At 41.8% G+C, this 26507-nt stretch overlaps 1 protein-coding gene across 1 annotated transcript in view; it reads left to right on the forward strand.

The window, feature by feature from the left end:
• bckdhb (branched chain keto acid dehydrogenase E1 subunit beta) overlaps nt 1–26507 on the forward strand; it is a 51569-nt gene that overhangs the window by 19374 nt on the left and 5688 nt on the right. The window contains exon 9 of the mRNA XM_076737710.1: nt 18389–18475. Within this exon, the coding sequence (XP_076593825.1) occupies nt 18389–18475 (87 nt within the window). The remainder of the gene's footprint in view (nt 1–18388; nt 18476–26507) is intronic.

Here is a 26507-nt window from a genome sequence, read left to right on the forward strand (position 1 = left end):
GGTGGTGGGATCAGCACTGATGCACAAAGCATCAATGCAGTATTTTGTCCTGTTCCTTTGATGCATAAATGGTGCTGAAGACATAATGCTGAGATAAACTCTGCTTTCTAAAGGTAGACGTGTAATTGCTTAGTTGCATATATTCTAAAAAAAAGGTCTCTGCTTCCAGTTTCCCAAAGGTGAGGATTAGCTGATTTGCTCTGTTTTAGATCATTGTAAATTGAATATCTTTGGATTTTGAACTGCTGGTCAGACAAAATGAGCAATCTGAAACCACCTAAGGCTGTTTGAACTTGTGATGCGACTGTCAGTGTCATACTCACACAATCTCCTGTCAGGATCTTGCAAGAAACGTAAATAATTTCTTCCAGCAGTTAACATTTTTCAGGTTGTCTGTTTGAGCTCTTTGTCATCTGTGACAGCGGTATTTTTTAGCCGTTGGCTAAGGTGGATCGTCCCCTGTGTGTTTCTGGGGTAAAAATGTCACGAGACACTTGTGACTCATTTTCATTTGTCATTCATTTCTTTCCTCCGTAGCAGAGACACATACTATGTGATCCTGTAGGTCAAACTGCACAAACCAAACATGTCAAGTCTAAGTCCATCAGACATGCTTTAAACAAACTTGTAGATACTCGCTGGCCTACATTAAGGCCACAAACAACCCACAAGGCAACACTCTGCAGGAGACACTCATTGCAATGGAAAAGAATATCTTGTGCTGTGAATAATATGTTATTGTCTAGTCCTCGAATATAATACAGCTCTCGCTTTTTCAAACATAATTTCCAGAAAAAAAGGATTTTCTCTTTGTGCAAATGCAGTATTTTTAGAATGCCATTACAGCCATGCAGCATCACTTTATTCCATGTGCACATGCTCTTAATCCTTAGATACTAGATTTGTCTATTGATTGATCGCTTCAGCCTGGAAGAGTTTACATATTACAGCAAGGCACCAGTTGTTAGCCTGCATTCATTTTATCTTTCAGTGTTCTTGGGCACACAGGAGATCAACATGGGCTGTGCCCTTCCTCATAGCTGATAACAGAACATAACAAAGCATTGGCAGGACCATAGATTATATTTTCATCAGTGCTTTTGACAATATTCCCGTGTAGCCCCGAGGCAAGGTGTAGTGTACAAACCTCACATCAGTTGACATGGGTTTTGAGTTACTAAATAAATGGTAAAGAGTCAGTGGAGCCTTTCGTAAAGGTTGTTAGTCTCTCATGAATATAGTTTTTGGCCAGTGCTATTCTTAGCTTTAGAGAGGGAGTAGCCAGGACATTGTATCAGCTTCTTAATTCAAAAGATTGTACACCTGGTGTCCAGCTTTTCCGGCATGCACACATCTCTGTAAAGCTGGCCTTTTGTACCGCTTATTAACTGGCCATCTGATGCAGTGAGTGTGCAGACAGTGAGATAGGCCGCAGACGCACATCCGGCTGCTGGCAGCCAATTAAAATTTCCTGTGAGTCACATTTACCTCGCATATCTTTCAGTCAAGGATGTGTGTGTGTGTGTGTGTGTGTGTGTGTGTGTGTGTGTGTGTTGAGCTGATTTCTGTGTAGCCTGTGTTCTTTTTGAGCGTGGATATGTAAAATAAATGAAGAATGATGTGTCTTTTAGCATGAGAGATCATTAAGGCAGCGCTCTGGAGGAACATGCCATCTCTCTGTTTCCTGAGGGATCCATTCTGGCAGCCAGCAGCTATACTTGGATCTAAATATATTCAACCGTTTCGTTGACAAAGAGAATCATGGGCCGAAATTGCTGTACATGTAGAGAAAAAGTGAGTGTATTTTATTTTGTCCCGCTGTCTGGAGCAGTCCAGTAAATGTAATAGTTGTTCTTTAAGGGATAAACAAAATGGCTGGTTTTCCTGTGCCAGACCAATGGCTCAGATGATATGCTCTGGAAAGTCTCCTTGTCGTGCTCGGGCAGAGTACATGTGGAGATGTAGTTGTGTAAAGATGCTCATGTTAGGAGCACATGATGCATATGAGAGTTTTTGATTCCTCGCTGAGCGGTCTGCTTAACCCCCTGTCGCTGCATGGCTTATTGTTCAGATGGCCAGTTAGCCAGCGTTTCCGTCCGGTGTTTGACTTGGCTTTGAGATGGACAGTCAGCAGTATAAAAAGAAATATTTCATCTCTCATTATTATAGGATATTAGTCCATCGCTGCTGATTCAGCCTCATTCTCAGGTTTTCCAGGCCAGTGAGGAATCAGAGTGGCTCGCCAAGGCCTGTCCGTAATACAGTCATTGTTTCTTTAACCATGATGGGAGACCACACTGCACATGGGTCCAGTTGGGCAGCAGCTCGCACGCCCAGGATACCTCATGTACCTCGACAAAGAGCTTCTTTTCTTCCCCTCAGTGGTTCTTCACTTACCGTAACTTGTGTGAATGCTCTGTCCACCACCAAGCACATCTGCCCTTCTAATCAGGCCTGTCCAAGACAAAGCATCATTGGCTAATATGGCCAAGATGAAGCTGCAATACTTAATGAAGTCCCACAGGAGGACTCCTAAGTCCTTGCATGCTAGTCACAGCAAAAGTAAATCATGTCATGTCAAGTTATATATTTTCTATTTTGCCAGAGGCTTGTGGACAAAGTTCCTTTTTTCCTACCTGTAAGCCCTCTGAAGCTGTTCACACAGTGTAATGCTTTTTATGGGCTGCTAGCGAGGGTCTTGAGGATGAGTGTGGTGAAAAGTATGCCGCCAGACACGGTTGCACAGTTGACGTTGCTCCACTCATTCCTCGTGCCTCCGCGGCCTCACTTTTTACGCTTTTTACAAAGTCAGCAAACAGCCTTATCTTTGTGGGTAATGTTTCCACCTATGGTGTAATACCCAGAATACACACGTGGTGTTTCGGTGTGTTTATTATCCGGTCAGCACGCCTTTGTCTAATGTCCTCCATTTTTATTTACGAGTTTACTGATAGGTCAACCGAGTGTGCAGTAGGTCAAGCTGAACTTGAAGAGCCTCTGATGGACCAAGAGGCGAACTACTTCAGGCGGTCAGTTGTGCTTACAGTTAGAATATTTAGTCTTTTTCTGTGCTCAAACAAAGTTTGAATTTCAAATAAAAAGTGACAGCCATAATCCCTACAGATTGATGGTTTACAATGCTATAAACACTGCATTCGTGCACCACCCTTACAGTAAATGTGAAAGCGTTTTCTTCCTTCTTTTCCTGATTGATGTATTGAAAGAGTCAACTTTACAACACTAATACTTTTACCAAAAGGTAACTGCACAAGACGCAGTGGAGGAAAAGCTGTTTTTATAGCCTGTGTTGTGCCTCTTGGTTTCTCCCTGAGCACAAAGCTCAGTCTGTCATTTTTCTGTTTGTCTCCCAATTATCTCTGACTTTCTCACTCAGTATTATTGGACTCATCCCAGAGATTTTGGTTCATTTGAACCACAGGGAGTAAGTTAGTCAGGGCATGTCCTCTGAACAAGTCTGTGCTAGCCTGTGAGTTTGCAAGTCCCCATCTGCTCCTATAAAAGTCATACATCATCCAAAATCTGTCTTTTGAGTATCCAACACCCACCTCAAGGTGGATTTAAAAACAGCTTTTCTCCTTTATCATACTGGCTGTGGTCAACTTGACTTCATGTGTGTCATGTCCAGCATGATTCAATTCTCAGCTGTCCACCTCCATGCTAAGTGTTTGGCCTTGTTTACCGAGCATGCACCTGTCTGGCAGGGTGACGACGGTCTGGAACTGAGTTGCATTTTGTGAAGCATTTAGACCTTTCATGAAGACTTTTCAAGCAAATACAGATGGGTCGAAAAATGTGCATTCATGAGATAAAGTTGCTGTATAATTGGATCTTTGTTCAATTACATACTATTGGTGACAAGAGCAAGTGTCCCCTAAGCCGTGAGTGGTGGAAAAGCACACAACCGTCTCTGTTAGGAACACTGTGGCTGCGTGTGTTGTTGTGCTGTGGTACAAGTATCCCTGCACCACAGCACAACAAGGAACATGTGGGCTGCAAACACAAAGAGAAACTTCAGTTCAATGAGGACAGCAAGTTTGAATTTGCTACTTCAGATGTGCAAGCATCATATTATTCACATTGCCTTCATTATAGTTTATTATAACGCATATAGCCTGACTCCTGATGGCATTAGGAAGACTTACATTTTAAACAATAGCTGCTTTGCCTGGGAGTTGCAGCTGTTGTTCAAACCTGTCTGAATTGTGAAATGTCAAAGCGGTTCTCAAATCTCATGAGACATGTTGTGTAAAATCATGCCAAAATGTTTAACATTACATTTTAGATATTACAGCGTGTGAATACTTGGGAGCAGTGCCGACCCTGATGCTGTGCTCTCAGGACATGAGAAGGCCTGTAGGTCCCTGGTGAGCCTGGTAACGGTTTTCTCCAGCTCACTGTCTTCTCTTAAATGTGTGTAAACTTCCTCCCTCAATAGATGTGTCTCTTGGCTGGCGCTGCAGCTGAAGTCTCTGTGACTGCAGTGCTGCCTGGATCTCAGCCCTCGTAGTGATGCAACCAATTTGGCTGAACCTGTTCAACCCTGAGGAACACACGCAGGAGGAGTCGCTTAATGACTTGCAGTGCACAAGTGCACCAATATATCTTAAAAGTCTCACAACATATAAAATGCATATCGGTTTGAGTGGCAGACAAAAGCAGCATTTAGTGGATGGTTGACGGAGGAGGCAGAAATGGGGGCGAGGGGGGTTAAGGAGGAATGTGCAGCATCTGTTCTGATTCTTGGAAGTGATGCAGGTTGCAATGTCTGCATGTTCTGAGTGCTCTGGCGTCTGTTGACTCACTGCACAGATAAGGCCTCCTTATCAAGTCTCTGCTTACCCCCTCACTCTCACTTAATGGTTTCAAGCTGTAATGTGTGCCGCGAGCCAAAGACAGCAGGTAAATACAGTGTATGGAAGCAGGCGGGAGCCAGGCAGGACACAGTACCCTCAGATATGTTTGTTTGTCATGCGCTGAGGTGGAAAAAGACATGAAAGCAAACGGACTCAAGGAGCCACCAGTGTTTCCTGCTCAACGTCAAGCTCAGCATGTTGTTTTTGGCTTGACGGCTGTGGTTGTTCTTGTTTTTAATCCCACCTACCATAATTATATGGGGTGAATGATCTGTCGGCTGAACGGAGCAGTGCGCCATAGACTGCTGGAAAATCCTCAGAAATTGCTTCCACACATTAGTATGGAACATAATTGTTAAAAAGATGATACTTAGAGAAAAACATTCGATTGTCTGGATCTATGCAAAACTGCTCCTGGCTTCCTCAGATGAAAAGCCTTTTGATAACAAATAGAAACAGACTCTGAAGCAGTGTCTTTGCTTTAAACCATAACTTAAATATTTATGACTGATATAGAATTCTGGCTGGAGCTTTCAGTCAGGAAGCCAAACAAGCAATGTATATACACTGAATTTTACCACCGAACACTCCTCTCAACCTTCTCCGAACATGTTTTGGAAAATTTGATCTAATATCAATGTCAGAATAATTGTGGTTAAGTGAGCTTTCGGTTTGATGATCAGTTTCCCTTATGGCAAGAATCCTCCATCATTTTCTTCTTTTCAATACACGTTTCCCCAATTTTGACACAGGATTGTTCTGCCACATCTGGCAGTAGCGTTTTTAATAACTCCATCATAAAAATCAGGAGTTTTCCTCCATTCACAAGAGACCCTGAGCTCAGTTACGAATAAATGATCATGATGTCAGCTTATTAACAATTCCACAACTTGAAGCATTTGTGTTTTGTCAGGTGGTCAGTGGAAAAAAATAAACTGATTTTTTTTTTGGTTTTTTTTTACATTTTGATTGTGCCAAGGCCAGAGAAAAGTGACAAATTTATATTTTACAAGGACTGGACACTTTCCCTATCCCACCACTTAAGAAGTCTGCTTCGACATCTACCAGTCGCAGCAGCCTCATTATCCTTGTGTTTCAACTACGATCACATTGACTTATGAAAATGTGTGGAGATCGTCCAGCGAAGCCAGGTTTCTGAACGGCCGCATGGAAATTTGTTGAAACAAGTCTGCTGGCAAATGCTGCTTCAGAGCGCGCTTACTTGATCCTATTTTGCCTATTGCATGTGAATATGGCGCAGCAGGTTTTATTTAAGTTGTCACCACACTGATGGTGGTGCTGACGGCCAACCTTGAAACACTGATGGGCAGCGTCTGAACCCGGTGACATCACCTCTCATCCTCGTTCCAGCAGCAGCTTCCTATGAGCTCTGCATTTCCATGAAAGCCAGCTGAAGAACATACAGTAGAAATGGTGGCCCGTCCTTTTTGCTTCATCTCTCAAACAGAAAGACGAGCCTTGAGCTTGTCATTATGATAATAGTGTAGATCAGCAAATCACAGCTACCAACAGGTGGCCCTCAGACGATGGCCCAAGACCTGCCTGCTTCTGCTGTGTTTAGGATTGCTGCTATGATCAAGAAGGCTTGTTTCCACTGTTTTTTATGTTATTCAAATAAGAGCAAAGCTACAGGAAAAAATTAGCCGCAAAAACCATCTGGACAGTAGTAATGGCACATACTGTAAGCAGGGTTGGTGAACGAGCCTCTGTGAAATTGTAACCATATGAGTGTCTGATACTTCTTAAAATTTTATTAGTACGTAATGTCTTTTTTTCATTCCGTAAATGTTGAATATGATAAAATGGTAATGGACGGCCCCTAATTCTGAAGCAATAAAAACATGCAAATAAGAGAATAAATCATAGCTTTAATGTGAATCCATTAAAAAAATCTGAAGAACTGTAAAACATTTTAGTTTGCTGATTATGTTAGTGAACATTGCAGGTAAGTGTTTCAGTCATTTGCAAAGTCATTTTAACGTTACATATGAGTCCATAATTTATTTAAAAGGACAAATGCACAATTAATAATTTATCCTTTAATATTTTTTCCCCTTGATCATTAGTGATAACACCAAATACTTAATTTTAAGGTTCTGTTTTTTAAGCCTGTATAGTTGTTGCGGAAAGAAATGGTCCATGAAGACAAATGACAGACGTTATTAATAGGAAAGTGATCTTTAGAGCAGCCATTTCATACCAGGGGTACAGGCTGTGTGTAGAAACAGGTGGGTGTCTCTCAACTCATTTGAAACAAACAAATAAAAAAAAAATCCTGAATTGGTAAAAAGAAGTGTAAAAAGCAGAAGCAAAGTGTCAGTGCATCCAAGACACATTCAAGACCGAATCCAAAGGTGGTGGGAGACACATTCCAGCCAGATGTTGTAAAGGTGTAAATGCATCTGTCTCTCGAAGACGCATACGTAATCTGTACTCCTCTCTTAGTGTAACTATGTGAGTAAGCGGTCTGTGGAAATATCAACTCACTGTCTGTTTTTCTTAATGCATCCGTGGTCTGTCTCCTCTGGCCTTGTGATAATGACTGCTGAAGTTACGCTGAATTACAGGGAAATGAAGCATTGATCTCTCTCTGATTAAAGCAGCAGGGAAACACGACGGCTTCAACAACTTCAACACAAACCATCAAATGCAAGGTGGACCCACCTGCTGCAGCATTTATCCGATCCAGGCATCAGATAAACAGTTCAACCACTGAATGAACTGTGTGGGTGAGAGAGCAGCACTCCAGGGAGACGATAAAACTTTTGTCCGGTCTGTAGTTCATAAATACGATTCAACCATGTGTTTGTGTTAGCGAATGCTAGCTAAACTGCTATGTTGTAACTAAATTGATAAGTGCAGAAGGTATTCTTCCTCTGGTGTTTTTGTCAGTTATCAAGCAGCTTCAGGTGCGTTCTCTGATTTGCACGGAGCCAGGAAAACAAAGACTGATTGCAGTCACATTTGTGATCTGATGCATTTATATAGAAGTGTAAATGAACGTGTCTTGAATCTTGGATTTTATCCAGATACAAGACACTTGAAATGACAAGTGTAAATGGGGTTAGAAACCACTGCTTAAGCAGATGGACATGCTCAGCATATAACACAACATTGTGTAATTTGTCATGTCAATGCAGCCCTGATGCAGTTATTTTAAAGCATAGCTACATTATTGCTCTGTTCGTTCACTTTGTGTAGAAATGTGTTATTTAAAGCTAGTAAGAGACGAAGAGAAGAGAAAAGACACTCATGTGCGTGTTTAGGATGTCATGACATCCATTGGTGTCTTAGCATCTAACTACTGTTCTCAAAGTTGGCTATTAACATGTCAAACGTTTGAAAATTCAACAAATGATAATTCCACATAGAGAACATGATTAGTCTGTAGGATGTTGGAAATGTGCAGAAAAATGATTTTTTTGAAAGGATGGGAACTCCTGCTGCCGGAGGACTGTTCCCAGGAAAAACATACCAAACGCTGGATGTTTAGAACAGCAGATGTAAAACCTTTGATGAACTGGCTCTACATTCAGTCAGTTTGTTCTATCAATTGATGGAAGTCTAATGCAGCAAAGAAGAGCCTACGTATCATTTTGATTCAGGTTGTTGGTTTTGTCTTTGCATTGGTGAGGCCAGGTTTGACACCCAGCGCTGAGCAGACTCGGCCTTTATTTGAATCTGTGGTCTGGAGCAGGGCCAGGGGATGGGGTGGAAGCCTGCGAGCGATTAGCACACAGACGGGCCGGGCTCATGCCTGTGTTTCCCTTTCAGTTGAAGGGTCTCAGCCAGTATCTGCTCACTGGCCCACCACTACACTCCTAATATCTTTGGCCCACTGTCACACACACACACTGGAAACAATCAAAGTAGAAGAAAATGGCACAGGAAGAAAGTGGCCAGAGGTTTGGGCCCCGTTCCCCACATTCTTATTATTGTAGCCCACGTCTGTAATTACAATGTTAACACTGCGCTCTGTGGACCGAACCAGCGGGACTTTGTGGAGAGAAAGAAAACGCAGGGCAAGAGGGAGCTGAATAAAGATTGGAATCGGGAGAGGGGGGATTTGGGGCGAGGTGGGATCTTACGTGCCATTTGGCCCATGTGTGTGTCATAACTCTGTCTTGTGTGGTGCTACAGCAGTGTTTTGGTGGTTATATCAGTGGAAAATTACTCATGGTTGTTTTGGGGTGATGGGTCCAGCTGGTGAAAAGTATGTCGTAATGCAACTCTGCGAAAAGGAGAAATCCTTGACCAACACTTCAGTTCACAGCATTTGGGCAATTTATCTGGATCAGAAGTGTAAATTGATGAAGGCCATTTGCGGCTCACCAAAAAATTTGAAGGTATAATAATCTCCCCTGTGCGTCTCTTCCAGCCCCCCACCCCCCACTTGACTGTCTGCTACTGACTTTTCCATTCTTCCTCCTGGCAGCGACTACTGCTTACATTCCACAGCTAGGCACTGGAGATTTCTCAAATTCTTCTCAGTGTCACTCACTGGAGAGATGTGGCTGAATTCACACTTAAAAAAATCATATAGGCTCACGGTTCTGATAGACTGTGAGACACAGGACGCACAGTTGGACGTTGTAAATATTAGCCATGGCTGTCCTGTTGTTTTTGAAAGAGACAGACTATCAGTGACAACCACAGATCAGCGCACTGTGCCTCCCATATAGATCAAACAGACGAGATTAATTACCAGAAACTGCTGAACATAGGCGAAAAAATGGAAATGAGGCATGGAAATCATACTTCTCTGTTCAATTTCCGTCATGCAGTGACTGCTGGCTAAACACCATTTTGGTACCATATGATAATAACAATGATGGTGATGACAGTGTCTGTTTTGTTATGAAACGAGCCCTCTAGAAGCAAAAGGCACATTGGATTGGATCGCTTGTCACGTTTTGGGGCCAGGTCCTTAGTTTTCCACAGGAGAGGACGGTTTTGTTAAGGAGCCTTGGCCAGAGGTGTGGGCAGATTGAGATCATCGAGGTCAGCCTGAAGGCCGATAGCAGGACTGAGTGGAAAAGGCAGAGTGTCTGAAGTCACAAGGGCATGGAGACATCCAACAGAGGTCTGCTCAGATGCAACACACACCACCAGATAGTCTGTTGCCCAGGGATTCTCCAGATCCTTTAAAAGTCATCCGTAAATCAACAAGTTATTGACATAAACTGAAACCAAACCAAAAACTAATAAAAGATTTTCATCAATCTTGAACAGAAGTTTTTATGTTTTTCTTTTCAAAACAGCTCTTAAGATGTAATAGAAAACACATTTGCTAATGTGTTTTTTCTCGCAAATATTTTGAAATTCCCTTTCAAGTGTGATGGGGATTTGTTCGCAATTATTTAAACTGTTATTTTCATGTATTTCTTAGACTTTCTGTTTGTTGTTTCTACGCTTTGATTAAGTATGTCACGCTTTGATGTTTTGACAACAAGTTCGGAGTTCAGTTTGGCTAACACACTGATGTTTTTTATACTGAAGTTGCTCAACAACTACGAGTTTTCTTAAAGTGCTCATATCTGTTATTCCAAAAAAGGAAAATACTGTTTTGGGACTTTTGACTGTAAATGGTTGGGGGTTTCCTATGGCATCTGGTGACTGATATTTTAGAGCTGGCATTGTTTGGATATTGTATGAGCTGTCAGCCTCTGTGGTGGTTGAAGCTAGCCAGCTAGGCTAACTAGCTTCCCCTTGGAAAGTGGGTGGTAGTTAGCCTAGCTTACTAACATTAGCACTGACTCCTTTTAAATGTTGCTTTTCGTGTTATTTTATCACCTGCTGAATCATCTGCATCTCCTCCACACTGAGTGATGTGGTCATCCCACGTTATACAGAGCAGGGGCGTCTAGCTTGCGCTAGCTGTCTCTGTTTCATGAGATCCAGCTGTGGTGACAGTGAATAACCAGACTGTCAAAACTCACAACAACACACAGCCCTGTAACCTCAGCACTTCATACATTGGACTGTGAAATGAGTCAATAGACAAAGTAATAGAGGTTACCCCCCCCCCCCCAGCTGGTTAACTGCTTGTGTTGCCATTAGAACTGAAGCAGTATTACTAACCATTTTATGACCTGCCCACACAGATATTGTCAATCAAATGACGGGACCGACATGGTCAGTTGGTAGCAAACAACACTAATATAGGAGGGGCTGTCAATGTTTAGTTTTAAGCAACGATTGAGTGGCAAACATCAAGCCATTTTTTAACCAACTTTCGGATAAACGATACATATATTCATTCCCTTTTTTCACATACTGTATGGGTATGCCAGAAACGTCGTGGTAGATTATGTCGACTCTGGTGTGTGACTGTCACATTGACATTTGTAAAAGAGACAGTATAGATGGGAGCCAGATGCAGTGGTCTCCATGCTCCTGTAGGAATGTTGCTGGTACTGGGACACATTAAACAAGTTTCCTGTTGAGGAGGTTTGTGTGCGGCAGCAGGGGGCTTGTGTTACTTTTCTTCTTCATAGCTTCCTCTTACTTTACTGTATCTTGTGGTGACTTTTAAGGTGGTTTAATGAAATTGTGGTGGTGTCTTGTGATGTTACTAACAGCATAAAGCACCACTGTTTGTACAGTATTTGCTTTTGATCATTGTTATTATCTTCATTCCCATAAAATTCTCCATCAGTTCAATGGAACTATTTGACATTAGCCCACATTGTATTATGATTTCTGCATGTGGACAGGAGGCAGGAGACCCATACACACATTTTTTGTTGTATTGATCATGCACAATGTAATTGTGCCAATTGTCTTCATTTAAGAGTCATTCAAATGTATATACTGCATAATCAAATCAGTTTATGATGTGAAAATGATATAACTTGAATATTACACCAACTTGGGTTCTCTCACAACGCTGCCAAATGCTACTATTGTCATCTTTTACATTTCCCTTAGGTAAAGAAGATTGGCTTTACTCATGGATTTTTGTATTTCATATGGAAACACTTCAGCACTTCAGCAAGAACATAGCCACAGAGCACAGTTTAATAGTTAACAAAAAAATGTTTAGATACAATTGACAAATGTGTGGAATAAGTAAATAGACAAAGATAAATACAGTAGATGGGCAGGTTTTCCATGTGGGAGGAAATATCACAGGAATTGTAAGAACAGTGGAGAGACACATATATGGCCATATATATTAGAACTAACTAACAAAAAGGGCAAAACTCTGACAATGAACCCAAAATGACTGAGTTGAATGAATAATCATTAATATAATAAATAGCCAGACAAATTATTTACCAAGAACCAATTATTTACCATGAAGTAATTAGACCAGATTTATTTTTTTACATAATAATGTTAACCTTAACTCATGACGTTGATCCTTAAATTTATTACATTGTGAAAAGTACAAAACGTATTGAGCTCTGACCTCCTACAGCCACAGACACACGAGCAGCGTGTCCTGTGCTGCAGCACACACACACTTTTGTTCTTACTCTATGATGGATGGGACTTGAAATGAAACATAGTACAATACTACACAGTACAATAATAAATAAATAAGGTTTATGAACTTCAGTGCTACTACAGCTTATCCTGCTGAGTAAGAATCCTCCTTACAAAAAATAGTTTGTATGTTGCAGCCCCAGAAACCACCCCTTTGTTATATGATACCCGATTTTATAGGACCTTTTAAAAGTCACGGATTGATTTTTACTAGCTTGCTGTCTGCTCATACATGTAGCAGTCTGTGGGATGCTCACAAAGAGCTGTCATCAAGTTGGAGTGCGTACAGTAGTCGTGCATCTGTTTGTACACACTGATGCAGAGTCAGAGGTAGAATGCGGTTGCGGGGCAAAAAGGTAGAGAGTGTGTGTGTTTGTGTACGTGTACGTGTCTGTGTGTGTCTGTGTGCGTGTGTGTGTCAGGGAGTAATTGAGATGAATTGGTTTTAATGGGCCTTTATGGGATGTTTGGAGTTATTTCTGTCTGAGGTCTCCTCTGGCGTCCTGGCTCCTCCGGAGGATGGCTTGGCCCTCCGCCCAGTGCCGAGGCTGTTCTACACTTTCTCCTCTCCTCTTTCATTCTTGTGCTCTCTCACCCTCCCTCTCTCTCTCTCAGTGGTTCTCACTTTCCCTCTCTCTGTCGTGAGAGAGAGAGAGCGAGTGTATGGCACCGAAAGAGTAACTGAGTGTTTGTGTTTCCTCCCACCCTGCTTCCCTCACAGCGCTGTGATTTAACAGGGCCTCCGGCTCGCCGAGCGCTCACCCCTCTCCGCTAATCGCAGAGTTCCACTTTAAAGGCCCCAGTGAGTAGTCAAGCCTCGTCCCGACTCTCATTTGTCACGGAGATCACATGGTGGCGCATGAGTTAGGACCCTGTGGTGGCTGCGCAATTACAGGGTCGGCGGAAGGGAGAGAAGCCAGCCGATCCAGCGGCAAGGACGACTCCTCGGTGGTGGCACAGAACTAAACTTTCTCTTCCTGTCGCATTTTGATGGACGGCTTGAGGGAAGAGGAGGAATACTATATGGGAAGGCGGGAGTCACTTACAGTCTAGCGTATGCGTGTGTGCATACAGTACAAGCACAGCAGATTTTGTTTTTGTCATCACCCCTATTTTTAAATTATTCTTGACCAATTTAGTGGCATAAAAATACAGATCCAACAAATAAGTGTTGGCAACTTCCTTTGGAAAGACTTGCATGTGTTTTGAAAACTTTGAAAGCACATTATGTGATTCTGCACCAGTCAAACCACAGCCCAGTTTAGCTCCAAGTATGGACTGTTTTTATTCACTTCCCATCCCCATAGTCTGTACACTGTCCTTTTAGTTTGAGTTAGTGCTCTGTGATACAGTAACTATTTATACTTGATAAACATATACTCTGCAAATATGCCACTGTTTTTCTAGATCTCTTTACCCCTATGTGCATGTCTACTTTCGTGAAGATGACACTTTAATGCCAAAATACCATGACAAGCATCAGCAGCAGGAGGCAGCCTGTGAAAGTAACTCGCCGGCACCGTCAGAAAATGTAAATCAATCAATCTTGAATAAGCAATGCATGAGAAACCGTATATGTCTGCACGTGTGGATGTCTACTTGCACACACTATATACACGTGCATATGTGGCTGCGTGGCATGCATGCACATGCCTTTGTGGGGCCCCCATCTGCTTATGTGTGGGAGTATATATGCCATGGGAGAGTGACAGCTATGACCTTAGCCTCTGAGGCCATGCCAGGTCATTGGCCGCCAGCCTCTGAGTGGTGAGGCCACATAGTGGGGAGCTCTGGGTCTGAGAGCATAGGCTTCATGAAAGCAGAGGAGGATAAATAGATGGTTTGAGGGATGGATAGATAGAGGGAGGAGCAAAGAGAAAAATTGGTGACGAGGATGAGATGAACCGCACCACAGAGGAACGTTGGAGTCAGGAAGGAAGGAGCCTGAAGGAGGAAGAGACAGACTGTAGTGAAGTAGGAGCGAGCGCAGGAGGACAAGCTCCATGCTGCTCATTAGGTTTGGGTGTGTATGGGAATGGCAGTAAACATGACATTTCCCCTGCAGCCAGCGGAACAACTCCGCCATCTAATGACAGCCCTGCAGCACAATGAGTAGTAAAGCTGCAGCCACCAGAGCTGTCGCCCAGCCCAACTACCACCAGCCGCCACCAACCAGGAGCCCTCGTTTTGACTCAAAGCCCGGCCTGGACAGGGAGGAGGATGGATCAAGCCAGCAACTTACAGAAGCGAGATGCTGGCTTGATAAACACAGAACAGTAATTGAACTCAAATATTACACCAACTAAGAAAAGGGTACAATCTAATGTTAGTGTGAATGCTCGCCAACTACTTAAGTATGGCCCCAAATACTATATTTTCTTACTAGATTGAATCTCTAACTTGAGTAGCCCTTTCAGGTTTATTTATTCAGGAAGTTTATCTGCTCAGACTTAGGTTGGCAAACATAAACTAGTGTCACTGAGGTGATGCCACAGTGTCCTAGCTGGCACTTAAATCAAGCACGGCTCCGGGTGTGTATCCTTGTTTTGTCATGTAATTATTGTCTGGGAAAATGTTAGCAGTAAATGACAAGTTGACTAATTTATAGCCTGACTTCCTTGGAGATTGTTGGCTTTTCTCAGAAGCGAGACAGTGTTAGGAAACATTCAAAATTGATGCTTTACTTTGCCCAAGAATATTTTGCAGTACAGCAGAGAGGAAATCAAAATGGGTTTAAACAAGCCATAGAAGTAATACATTGTAACAGCACAAATCAGCTTCCTGTTCACCGGAACTGCATTACATTTTATTTGCTCTCTTATTTCCCAAATGCGGTATTTTCAGGCATACCCCTTTGCCATCACTCATTACCCCACAGTTGTTGTTTTACAGTAAAAACTCCCTTTGACTTTGCTTGGTCTTTGAAAGAACTCTGCCTCACCAATAGGACAGGATCTATTTCAAACTGAATCTGCGTTCAGGACCTGTTCAGCCTCCCTCTCAGTTCCAGCCTTCATCCTAAACTCACCTTCTGTTTTTTGCCACTGGCAACTCTTTTTAGATTGTCTACCTTTTTTCCACTGTCAGTTAACAATGCCTTCCCACTGCTCTTATTTTGGTAAGAGCATGCTATTTGATCCACTGGACATGAGTAATAAAGTAATGAACTCATCAGGCACAAGTCCACGGTCTAAAGCCATAACAAAGAGACCCATCTGCCACCATGTCCTCTTGAGGTTGTATTGAAAGATTCATGACCTATTTAAGTGTTCTCTCCTCGCTATAATTTCTCTCCTTGGATGCACCTAACTGATCATCATCTTACAGTTACCGATGTACTTCCTGTGGCTCCACTGCTGTCTTAAAAGTGATGCCTTAGCCCCTGTTCTGAGTCCCAATTTTACTGACATGAAGGTGGCGGTCATGGGCAAATAGGATGACTGGATGACTTCTGAGAAAAGGGTCAAACCACACGATGAGAGTGGATGGTTCTGTCTCCTGAAAACCCATCCAACAACCGGAAGCAACTGGGTTAAAGGCTACAGCCACAATTACTATGTAGAAGTTAGAGTGCTGTCACAGCCTCCTGTCAGAGATGTAAAAACGACTCTGTGTGAGTGTCTCTCTCTTTTTTTTCTGTCTCTTGGAACTGTGTGTAATTGAACCTCTGGCAGTGAGGTGAGTTGAATGAGTTGGACACTTGAGGTGTAAGACCTTGAGAAGGCTGCAATCTGACTACAGAAGCCATTAAGTTTCCCCTTTTGTATGGACTGTGAATCCAGTGCATATATTGAAGCAGTGCAAGAAATACATGCCCAAAAAATCTTTATAGAGACACAATGTGAAACCGCTGGTATTTTCTTTTACATGAGTATTTTAGTTTTTTTTTTCTATGTTACGGAAATGCAGTGACTTCAGCTCGTCATATGAACTACATCACCGACTGTACTTGGGCACCCGTGCCATTCTGCATTCCCAGACATGACCATGTTTTGCCTTTTTTTTTTTTAACTCATTGTCATATTATGCACCAGCATGCAGCGCTTTTTCTAGAATAGCCGACTGAACTAGTTTATACCAGCTTTGCCAGTGACTGTCACTTGTGTTTACACAGCAGGGTTGTGTCACAAGGAGAAGCTTGGGCAGCACTGCACCTGTATGAGTCATGGTGCGAAGGCGAGCCTCACAGCAACATGTCATATCAAGACATCGCCCTCCTCTCATCCCCGCGCTTGATTCCTCCTCACTGTGCAGAACTGTTGTTATTGTCTTCCAATGTTATTAACTTCCACATTCCTGAAGATGGTGTCATATAATCAGTGATTTTTGCACACTGAACTCAGTCACCTCAGTTCATTAAAGACATGCAGCCTCTGACCATGAGCGTCAAGTTTAGCTTTTCTACACTAAAAACTTTGAAGAACCTTTGCATTCCATCTTGAAAATAGCTCAGCATATAAAACAAGGTGTGCTCCACCAGGAAGAGGCATCATTGGCATCATATGAAGTATTAGTGTCCTACAATGACACAGTGCAGACTCATTTAGCCCCCAGTACTTGTGTGCTATAGTACTACAGTTTACCGCAGTTAGTTGGTGCTTCACAGCCAAACCCAGGACCTCAGCAATGTAAACACTCGCCTGTTTAGCATCAGCACGAATCCCCAGAATGCCCCGGTGTTTGATGCTATGTGGTGCTGTTGGAGGGAAAGAATGTCAGGCCTAATTTACAGTGCCATATGGACATGTGGTGCTTATTTCAGTGGGTTATTTAGTTATAGTGGCTGTTTGGTGGCTTGGTTTGTGGCTTCGAGCAAGAGGTATCTGATATTTACCCCCCAAGTGTATTACATAATGCCGTTATTTCAGTTGAAAATCAACGCACAGGGATTCCACTCACTTGGTCCCTAAATCCTCTTGAAATTTTTAAATCCTCAAAATAATGCAGGTTACAACATGCACATCACTTTTGGTGATGATTCTGAGTTAAGTTTCAGAGGTGCGTACCCAATTTATTGCTGGAGACTAACAGAAATACAACAACTGGGTAGAGGAGCGGAAAGGTTTGCTGAAGTTGCAGAGAACGGACATAGCTTTGGTCTGGACCAGTGGCAAGTGGATGAGATTATAGTATAGTATTGGTTTTATGCTGTGGTAGATAACGGGTGGAGCAGAGGCATCCTTCTGCAGTAATGTCAGGTTACAGAAAACCCAAATTCAAATGCCTGGGAGTCCGAGACCTCTAATGTCCATGATTGTCCCGTTGGCCCTATGTACCAGCCTAAATCGGCCCTCCGGCTCATACTGTTGTGTCATATCCATTTTATACACGCGCTCTCACACACGCAGCCAGACAGCCAGACACACATGCAGCCTGAGGGTAGTAAGCAGATATAGCATACCACAGCAGGCAGTATGTGAACCACTCTTTACTTGGTAACACCCATCTCCCAGCCCACATGCAGCCTCAGCATGGCACCTCCAAGACTTCAGCTTTCACCTATCACACTGCCTTTCTGTGTGTGTGTATCCATAATGCACACAGACCTTCGTGTCTTGGAGCGTGCCGTGAGAGCATTTTGTTTGTTGCTGAAGTCTTATGTGCCTTAGCCGTTAGCCCACCTGTAATTATGACCCTGCCTGGATGAGTTCAGCTTTAGACCTCACTGAAATGTTCATAGATGACACGAGTACATTAAGCCTTTGCCGTACACACAGGAATATGAGATGATCCTGTGCAACAGGTAACAGGTAGTCATGTGACTATTCTAAAAAAAAGTTTTACTTGACTTGAGTGATATTTGGTTCCGCAGAAGATCAGCCATTTAGCTGTACTAACAGTGTTGAGTCTGAACTCTCACGTGCATGGATTGGCCTGCTTGCCTGGTTGTGGTTTAGCAGATAATGCCAGGCACATCATTTAGACTGACTGCTGATTTGAAACGGTGAATGTGGGGAACACTCAACCTTCTGTAATCATCTGTATGTGTGTATGTCTTTCAGTCGGTGGTGAAAACTGGACGTTTGCTCATCAGTCATGAGGCGCCGATAACTGGAGGTTTTGCTGCCGAAATCAGCTCTACAGTACAGGTGAGTGCATGCTGTCAGTGTATGAGAGTGTACTGGATTTGATGAGCTTTTATTGGGATCTGTAACTCCCAGGGGTAAGAGGCGGTCTTCAAAGATATTGCCCTTAATAGGTTGCAATGGTTTTGTCAATAAAAGCCCCACTTTGTAATAAAGCTAACGCCCCGGAGCAGTGATTTTAAAACTATGAGGCGCGTCGTCTTGAATTTATCTGAGGGGGAGCCCGCAGTTTCAGGCTTTAAAAACCTCTGCCCGAGAGCAATGGAGACATTATGCCACCTGCCACTCTCCACAGTAGTGCTTGCTATAATCCAATTCACTATACATTTTCTCAGTTAGAGGGGTATAAGAAGTACTTTCGATCACAAAATTCAATTTGATTACCATTGTTTCCCTTGCAGAGTGTAAACAATTCAACAAATTCAAACATTTATTTTTCAAATTGTATTTGTCTTTGAATGGATTGTTACTGTAAACAGTAAATGGTTGTTTACTACTGTAAACAACCATTTATTTATATTTCCCTTCGTGCCGAACTGAGGCAGTTTGTATCAAAAATCATATTCCTACAAATACTGTTTGATTCAGTGTGACACTGATATGCATGGATATGGAACTTATGAAATCATAGAAAAAAAAAACTCTCCTAATGGCTTCAGGTCTTTCCTTATAATCATTATATTTGGGATTTTTCTTCAGTATAAAAAGTAATTCAGCAGATTTAATGACTTTTCATGGTGCCTGTTGGCCAAAATGTAAACAAATATAGGTAAAAATGGGTCTCAAAGTATGGCCCACAGCTCGGTCACTGACTCCTTGACATGACACTTTCTGCTTGTATCCACTAAGGTATTATGGGAAATCTAAAACTTGGAACGTTATTATCCTGAAGAGATCTTTTTTGTGCTAGTTCTAACATTTATAAGTTGTACTAAACCACTTCTTCATAAACACTGAATACTCATGGCCTCTCTGTGTAGCTCAACTTACTCTGACTAAAGCTAGCAAGCTAAAATGAAAGGGAGTGAAAACTAAGCTAGAACAGCCAATAGTTCAAGGGATTCATGAATACCAGAGCTGTAGTAAGGTTCTGTAGAGGAGCAGCTTCATTCTCAACACTTGTGTTCGGAGCTGCACAGAGGGTGTTTTGTACATTTCTGTTAGTCACCTGAGAGTGTGAACTCAGTGGATCTAACTACCCGTATGAGATTTATGAAATCTTGCTTGTTGATGGCATACCAAAGGTCCTGGATGCTGTAACCAAGACATGCCAGAGACAAATTCTGAGCTAAGTGTGATGCATGAGTAGATGAAATATCTTCCCCCTCCCATCATCCTAATTATGTGTATTTTTGCATGATGAGATAATTATCTTTAGTATGTGGGGTGTTTACTCCTGTGAGGCTCTTAGCAGTGAGCACCACTCTGCTCTCAGCGAGCAATTTTTATTTCAACAGTGACCACTCTCCCCTTTCTACCCGCCTCCTCGAAATTCATCAGGCTGATTGCATGCACAGCAGTCTGCATTACCTGGAGCGGTTTCCTTGTTAATGTGCGTGAACTGAGAGGTGAAGCAGTAAAACAATTGATCCTCTCCTCGTTTGCTGTCAGTCAGATGTTTCGCTCTCCCCTTTCAGTGAGGGCTTAAATGCCTAGTGAGTCATCCCCCTCATTTCCATGTTTCCATGTTTTCACATTGTGTATGGGTGATGTAAGTTGTTGGTGTGTTCACTGATTGCATTGATCTGCAGTTTTCACGTGGCCTGAGGCAATTTTGGATACGCTTACTGGAAAGAAACCCATAGACTTGTTGATAGTTGTGTTCTTAAAAGGATACAGCTTGACCTACAGGCCTCTGTCACACTGTTAAACCCAATACTATATGACAGATATTCCCTCTTCAAAGAGAAATGGATATGCTTGTTTTTGCCTTCCTCACAAATAAAAGCTGTGACGGCCCATAGTAGCCTTTGATAATTAATAAGTGATGTGTTTGCTTGAGAGCGTAGCGAGGACTCAGACTGAAGTTGAGCCATCTTTTAGCAAACACACAAATGTGAAGTGTATGAACAAGAATATGGATGGACAGAAGAGAAGTGGATTATGCTGCTTGAGTGGTTAGAGGGGATTTTGTTGCCGTTTTGATTGTTTTTCCTTCACCATGAAACTGGGTCACCATTGGAATCCGTTGTAACCACTGTGAATCTGAGACTACATCCAAGACTACAGCTGCCACTGTCTGCAGAGGACCAAGCTAAATCAAGCATTGAAAAAAAACCTCTTTGAAGTCAACAGGAGATGAGGGGTTGATAACTCAAAGAGATAAGATTTTGGGTGGACCATTGTTTTTACGTCTTTCGAGTTAGCAGAGTGAGGTCACAACCTCTGTGACACACCATAAAATAAGTTGAATGTGGTATAGGCCGTGCTTTAGGGCTGCACATTTCTGGATTGGAAAAGGGAATCATCAGTTTGATCATGGGCAGAATTCCTTCTCACAACTCTTAAGGAAGCCATTTTTAAACCAAAACATGTCTTGATTATCTGTTGTCTTGATACAGACAGAATAATAACATACAATATGACTGTGACCAGTATTTTAAAGTTTTAACAATTGTAATGGGCACAATGTATAACTAATACATTTTAATAACCACTTCAATACAACACAAACTACACACCTAAATATAGAGATTAATCAGTAGGTGCTTGATTAATCTTTTGAGGATTTTCTCGATTGATCGATTGATTCTTGCGTAGATGGTAGAAGATGCTAGTGGTTTTTATTTGTGTTGCCATCATGCAAATTTCCTCCCATCTGTGCCGTGTGGAGGAACGCAAAGCGCCCTTCAAAAAATACTGTCATCAAAAGTATAGAACTTGCAACACAATAAAATAAAGATACACCATAACATGAAACCATAGTTGTTTTCTATCTGTCCGTGATATATTATCATAGTACACATATCACAGTACTCCTGTCCGGCCAACAGTTCCAAACCCACAGATTCAGCTTAAGATTCAATTGTTTGATGATGAACTGATTGATTGATTGACTGTTTCAGCCTGAGAATCCTCTCCTTGACATTGTGTCAACAAAAGCAGGATATGAGCTTTATTAACTTATGTAACGTTGCATGGCTTTTGTATAATGTTACTCATGGATTTCTATTTTTCAACTCATTCTGTGAATTTGACATGATCTACTAGATCTTTTTTTATCCTCCACATACCTATCCACACACACACACACACGTTGAAAAGCATGGGACTAAAACCATAGTACTTTTAACATGCACATGTGGTTAACAGACACCGTATTTGAGGTGGTGCTCACAAACTTTGAGATCTTTCTGAATGTAGGCTTCTTTCATGATGTTGGAGGCACTCCCTGCTATGTACATGCCATTGTATTTTGTGGGGACCTTTCAGTACTACAATTCTAACAAAACATTGCTCCCTTTTTTGCATCTATATTTACTTTGTATGTATGTATGTATGTATGTTTGTGTGCTTGTATTGTCATACAGTCTGAAAACAGGAACCATTTTCTCGTGAACTTTCATGTTTACCAATGTTGAGCGAGCCACATCACACATATGATGTTTGGAACACACAGTACCGCAGTGAATATTACACTGATTCCGTTTATTTATATGGCACCAAATCACAACAAAATGTCTCATGACACTTTCTATATAGAACAGATCTAGACCATACTCTTTCATGTACAGAGACCCAACAATTTCAACAATTCCCCCTTGAGCGACCACTTGGTTAAGGCGGCAAGGAAAAACTTTCCCATTAACAGGCACGAACCACAAGCACAAACAGGCTCTAGATGGATGGCCATCTGTGAAGACCGACAGTGATGGATATCCATCTTCCACAAGCAGCCAAAACCTCTCTGTGAAGCCGTTAGCGTGTAGTGTTGACCCTGATTAAGATAAAACGTAATCAGTGTTAGTGTTATTAATGTAGAAGATTTTTTTGTGTGTGTGGTGAAACATTTTAACAAACTCAATTAAATTAACAGTAATAAATACAAATTTTGATAAATCTTGTGGCACCCTTGACCCATCCCGAAGGCATCCACTCTGGCAACCACTGGTGTGGCACCTTCTCATTTTAACAAAAGTTAGAATTTGATTGTGCAGTTCTACTGAACTATAATAAGCTTTTTGCAGGGAGATTCTGAGTCACAGGACCTCATCAACGACAATAACATCCTAGATTTCAGGATACTGGAGTGAGACTAATCCAGATTAACAGCAGTGCGGATGTTATATGTCCTCACATGTTCCTTACCTCCTTGTTTACTAGTGTACCCCTCCCAGGAACAAAGTAAAGGGTCAAAAAGATAAACTAGCTGTCAGTATAACTCTTGTAATCTAGGCACTGAGAGGCTTTAGTCCATTATTTCCAGAGAGAGTTGCTTCAACTACTACCTATCCACCTCAGGCCCTTCCATACAGATCCATTTATGGATTTGATTTTCCTTTTTGTATAAAGAGCAGGGGGAGTTTGGTGGGGCTTGGCAAGTTTCCTTTGTCAGGCTTTGGCTTCAGCCCGAGTGATTTAATAATGTGTCATTGGCTGGCCCTTTCCCGAGTGTTTGGCTGATGACTGGATAGGACAGAGCAGGGCAGAGTGAGATGTGGCTAAAGACAATGCTTTCATGGACCTCAGGGATGCACAGAGAGAAATGGTGAATCACCCTCCTTCCCCTAACTCTCCAAACCACCATGACATGACTATAGTTAACTCAGGTTCCAAAAAGTACACACATTAGCTGATCATTTGGTTTTAGAAAAGTATTCTTTTCCATTGGTTGTGAAAGAAATAATGAAATGCTGTATAATTGTGACCACGAGTTTTACAAGAATTTTTGGCTGCTTAGAAAAAAAATGCAGATAACAAACCAAATGTACAATACACTATTAAAGATGGTACTTTAGTATCTAAAGTTGGCTTAACTACAGTTTATTCTGCACACAACCGTATAATCACTCTGCATTGAATCATATAGCACTGTGACTCAGGAGGTCTCAGAGATTGCCTGGTTCTAGTCCCACTGGTGGTGCTTTTCATTATTTGTATGTAATTTTAAACTAACCTCCACCATCCCACTGAGTTGTGGTACTGTTCTGGGACATGGTTCAAAGACTACCAACTCCACTTTAGCCCAGTTGGTGTTAGCTGAAGATGAAGACTTGCACGTTTTCTGCCATAAATGCCGTCTGGGTCAGAATCAGACTACGAGTTGCTTGTTAGGCTTGTCTGAATGACAAGCAAAGTAGACCCAAGGCCTGGGGCATCATGCCCAACTGTAAAAGTCTTTCTCCATTGAGAATATACTTAACTGCCTTCAAAGGACAGAGCTCCTTTAAAAGGCCAGAGAATTGGATACAGGTACCACCATGTTGGGTTAGGAAGTTATTGAGGTTATATAATGGTGGTCTGCTGCTCTTTCCCACCAGTTGCTCAATAGCCTAAAGCCTGATTGACTCCTTAGCTATTTCTTACCTTCTTATATATTAAACATATATTATGCATATATTATGCATATATTATGTAGTACAGTCATTTCTCAACATCTGAAATAAAATCAAAGTCAATGACTTTTTATCTGTCGAGTTCAATGTCATTTTGACTCATTAGTCTTTTGACTTACTGAAAGTCTAAACTAAAGAAATGCACATCTTTTATCTGCACTTCATGTTCTTCAGAAATAGCCTTGAGGTAAATCTGAATTAAAAAAAAAAAACCTAACTGCAGAGCAGCCCAATGAGAGCTCATCAAACAGCAGAAAAGATTATTGAATAGATGGGAAATGGAGAGATGACTGCATTAGTTGTGAAGTTATATTTCCTAAGATTTCCCTGAAGTCAAACTTGTGTATGTTTTTAGGTTTTGTTTTTTCAGTTGTTTGTGGTTGAGTCCTCCATTACCATGCTTCATTCAAATTGCCCTCACATGCTTGAGGGTTTCACAGGACACGATGCATGGATTGTATGTAATCAATTATTTGAATTTTATTTTCAAATAATTAATTCCCATCATTTCTTCGTTGCCATACACCTGATCAAGGCTAAGCTACCATTGACAAAACTCAACATTTTCTGATGTTTTTCAGATTAAAGTGGGAAACTAGAGTGAAAGGTTTGTCTCAAAAATGTCCCAAGTAGTGCTCTGGTTCTCTCTGCCACTATTTAAGAATTTAGAGGGTGTAATGAAAATATAGGTTAGACAGACATTTCCACGTGAAACACGACATGATTAATGTTTTCCCCTTCTGTTTGGCCCCAGCCTTTTTTGGAGGCTATATGTGTGTTCACTCAGACCGCACTCCAGGCTGTGATCCCTCTGGCTGAGCGCCGGCCATGATTCACTCCTGGTTTTATTTGAAAATTGATAGAATCCTTTGTATATTTTTGGTTAACATAGATTTACAATAGGTTTTAGGACAAGACTCGAGGGTTAGCTCTATAGAGTCAGATTGAGCTGCAAAGCAACGACCTACTACTATGAGCAGCTCTTTTCAAAACTGACTCTTGCAAAGACTTCTGCTTAATACTGACTGACCCAAACCTGGAACCAGCTTTGAGTAGCTCACCCCCCCCCCCCCCCGCATAATATACTTCTCATGTGTTGCACCCCCTTGCATCTCTACCCCTGATATAGAGGGATTTAGCGACATGTCAAAGAATTCAAACTAGCCGGTCTGTTCTCAGTTGAAATCACACTGCTTTGGAGGCCTGGTATTGCTTTTCTAAGCTGATATAGCAAATGATATTGGCACTTTCCATGTCTGACTGCAACCCCCAATCTGTAGGTGTTTCTGACAAACTCTGAGTCTCGTGTGACAGGAGACACAATATCATAACAGCAACTCTAAGCCCCTGTTGTGAAGTATTTTTGAGTCCTGCGCCACTGCAGAATGCAAGTGTTTTGCCATTTTGACATATTTTTATTCTGACATTTAAGCATATTACATATAATGATGCACTTCCCAAAAGATAAACACTGATTTGAATGAAATCTGAGTTGTGTGGCCATTCTCTGTCCAGCTGTGTTGGCAGGCAGGCAGACTACTGTACTTTTCTCCCACTTCCAGTAAATGTATTTAGAGGAGATTACAGATGTGATCCTGACAAAAGGGCAAACTCCCTGGTACTGTCTGCCTGGTTGTCTGTAGTTGGGCAGAGAATAGATCTTGAGGTTGTCATGTCAATGGACACGGATAATCTCATTGTCACTTTCACCAATTTACTGACATGAAAATAGAGGAACATATTGAGTGGTGTTATAATGGGTCATTGAAAGCTTTCTCCTCTTTGCTCTGCAGAAATATTCACTAATTCATAAATACCTTGGACAAAAACTCACTCACTGCATATGAATTTGCTGGCCTTCCACCAGCCTGTCAATTCAAGGAGGATGACATCCACATCCAACTTTGCTCCAGGCCCTGTCTATTCAAGTACACTCCTGTCAAACTTCGACATTCCCAAGTTTGTATGTTTCCAGTACAAGACTGAACTTCTCTTAAGAAAACACCAGTTACCTTTGTAAGCTAGGTGCCAGTTATGGCATGCATTAATGATGCTTAAGTGATCTTTAAAACAGAACTCAACTGTTTTAGTGAACTAGTGTAGAATAAGCCTTTTAATTAATAAATTCATGGCTGAAGATCATGACCCAATGAAACGTATGACAGCCATGGAGTAGCCTGCTGGAGGCTATGTGAGCAGGAACACAAAACATGCCTGCAGTCTGCAGCACACCATGGCACCACTCTTCACTTCAAACCTCGCATTTTCAAAGAATGAGCTTTTCATAATCCAAACCTTTTTTTCTACTCTCACATACACTTTTTTTCATACGCAGCTGACTTTGAATGTACTTCATAGACCCTAAGGCCATGGACATTTGTCAGCACATGAATACAATCTGCTCAAGGAAACTTAAGGGAGAAAACAAAATTGGAAAATGCGAAGATTAGGCTTTCACGTCACTGGTAGCACAGTGTCTG

Source organism: Chaetodon auriga, chromosome 8 (assembly GCF_051107435.1).
Source record: "Chaetodon auriga isolate fChaAug3 chromosome 8, fChaAug3.hap1, whole genome shotgun sequence".
NCBI lineage: Eukaryota > Metazoa > Chordata > Actinopteri > Chaetodontiformes > Chaetodontidae > Chaetodon > Chaetodon auriga.